Below are 1,584 nucleotides of genomic sequence, written 5' to 3' on the forward strand. Positions count from 1 at the left end.
TGTCCCACACTGCGCACTTACTGTGCACCCACTGTACAGATTCTCACCGTGCACACGTGCACTCACCCGTCCCCCACACTCGGCAGGCTCGCATGGTCGCACACTGCGCATGCTCACCCTCTCGCCCTGGAGCCGGGGCTGCGGTGCGGCGTCGTTAGCGACCGGGGGGCGGGACTTGTGGAGGTGACGTCAGGGCAGGTTATAAAAGGGGCGGCTGGAGGCCGCGGGGCGGCCAGTGACCGCGAAGCGCGGCGAGCGACAGAGGCAGAGAGAGTGTTCGTGTGGAGTGTGTGTTCGGGCGGAGAGTCAGCGAGGCTCGACACACACACACCCCCACCCCGGGAGAGGGTCGCGGTGCTCGGATCACGACCGGAGCTGACCGCGTTGTTGCAGTCCTCCTTTGTGAGGTGCCGAGGTTGAGCCATGCTGCGAGGGTGTTGCAGGAAGGTGCTGCTCTCCCTGCTGGGGGCCATGCTCACCTGCCTGCTGGTGCTGATGCTGGACCAGCAGCGGCAGGAACAGCCGGTGCCGCGGGGACTGGAGCTCCGGAGCCGCTCGCTGCAGAGCTGGGAGAGCCCTGCGGACCAGGAGGAGCCGGCGGCGGCTGAGCAGCAGCAGCAGCAGCCCGAACAGCCCCCGGCCCGGAGCTTCAAGGACTATTTCAGCCAGCTGAGCCGGGGCGCGGGCTCCGGCATTGTGCTGCTGGGACCCGGCAAGAGACTGGACTTGCAGCGGGAGCCGCAGCCTCCCAAGGCGGCCGTCACTCCCAAACCTTTCCGGGACGATATCGCCGTCGGCGACTTGTTCATCGCGGTGAAAACCACCAAGAAATTCCACCGGTCCCGGCTGGAGCTGCTCCTGGACACTTGGATCTCCCGCAACCGGGAACAGGTGAGCGAGAGGACGGGGAGGAGCCCAGGGGAAACCCAATAACAATGATTAATAACGAATAAATAATTAATTAATAACCAGCAATAAACACTAATAATAAACACTAACAATCAATCATTAACAATCATAATCACATCGTTATATTAATTATCAATTGTGATCATTGATAATTATTAATTATACTAGCCACCCAATAATTCCCCATATTATATGGGTATATTCCAATGTACAGCCTGAGACAGCTCTGACCCTCTTGTCAATCTGGATGTAATCCAGCCTTCAGGAAATTTGGGATCAAGTGGATTTGGGCTAAATCCACAGAACAAGCGCTTCACGTCCCGTTTATGCAGGTCCGCTGCGCGCTCTCAAATTAAAAACTAGAAACTTAATATTATTTCGGAGGAAATTCCGACTAAAACTTCTTTCCATCAAAAGTGAAGTGAGCCGCTGCCCCCCGCCCCTCGGTGTCAAGGTGACGGCTTTACTCAGCTGGCCGGTCTGCCTGGGATTGTCCCTCCCCTCCCCGCAATCAGTGACTGCAGATGCGGGAGGAAGCGCTCGGAGCCTCTTCTCCCCGGGTTTGGGTCATTAAAGGGCTCCATTTCCATTCCCTGCTCCTGTCCTTTCCCCGCCGCCTCAGTCTGGGTGAAGATTGTCCCCAGTCCTCAATGGGCCGGAAATCGGCGCGCCGCC

General features: G+C 58.0%; 1 protein-coding gene across 2 annotated transcripts in view; it reads left to right on the forward strand.

The window, feature by feature from the left end:
* The first annotated feature begins 228 nt into the window (after nucleotides 1-228).
* lfng (LFNG O-fucosylpeptide 3-beta-N-acetylglucosaminyltransferase) overlaps nucleotides 229-1,584 on the forward strand; it is a 21,005-nt gene continuing 19,649 nt past the window's right edge. For both annotated transcript variants that reach the window (XM_086000415.1, XM_086000417.1), the window contains exon 1: nucleotides 229-891. In XM_086000415.1, coding sequence (XP_085856541.1) covers nucleotides 424-891 — 468 coding nt within the window. In that variant the 5' untranslated portion in view covers nucleotides 229-423. The remainder of the gene's footprint in view (nucleotides 892-1,584) is intronic.

Source organism: Somniosus microcephalus, chromosome 11 (genome assembly GCF_052327205.1).
Source record: "Somniosus microcephalus isolate GS21.2 chromosome 11, FLI_Smic_1.0, whole genome shotgun sequence".
In the NCBI taxonomy this organism is placed as follows: domain Eukaryota; kingdom Metazoa; phylum Chordata; class Chondrichthyes; order Squaliformes; family Somniosidae; genus Somniosus; species Somniosus microcephalus.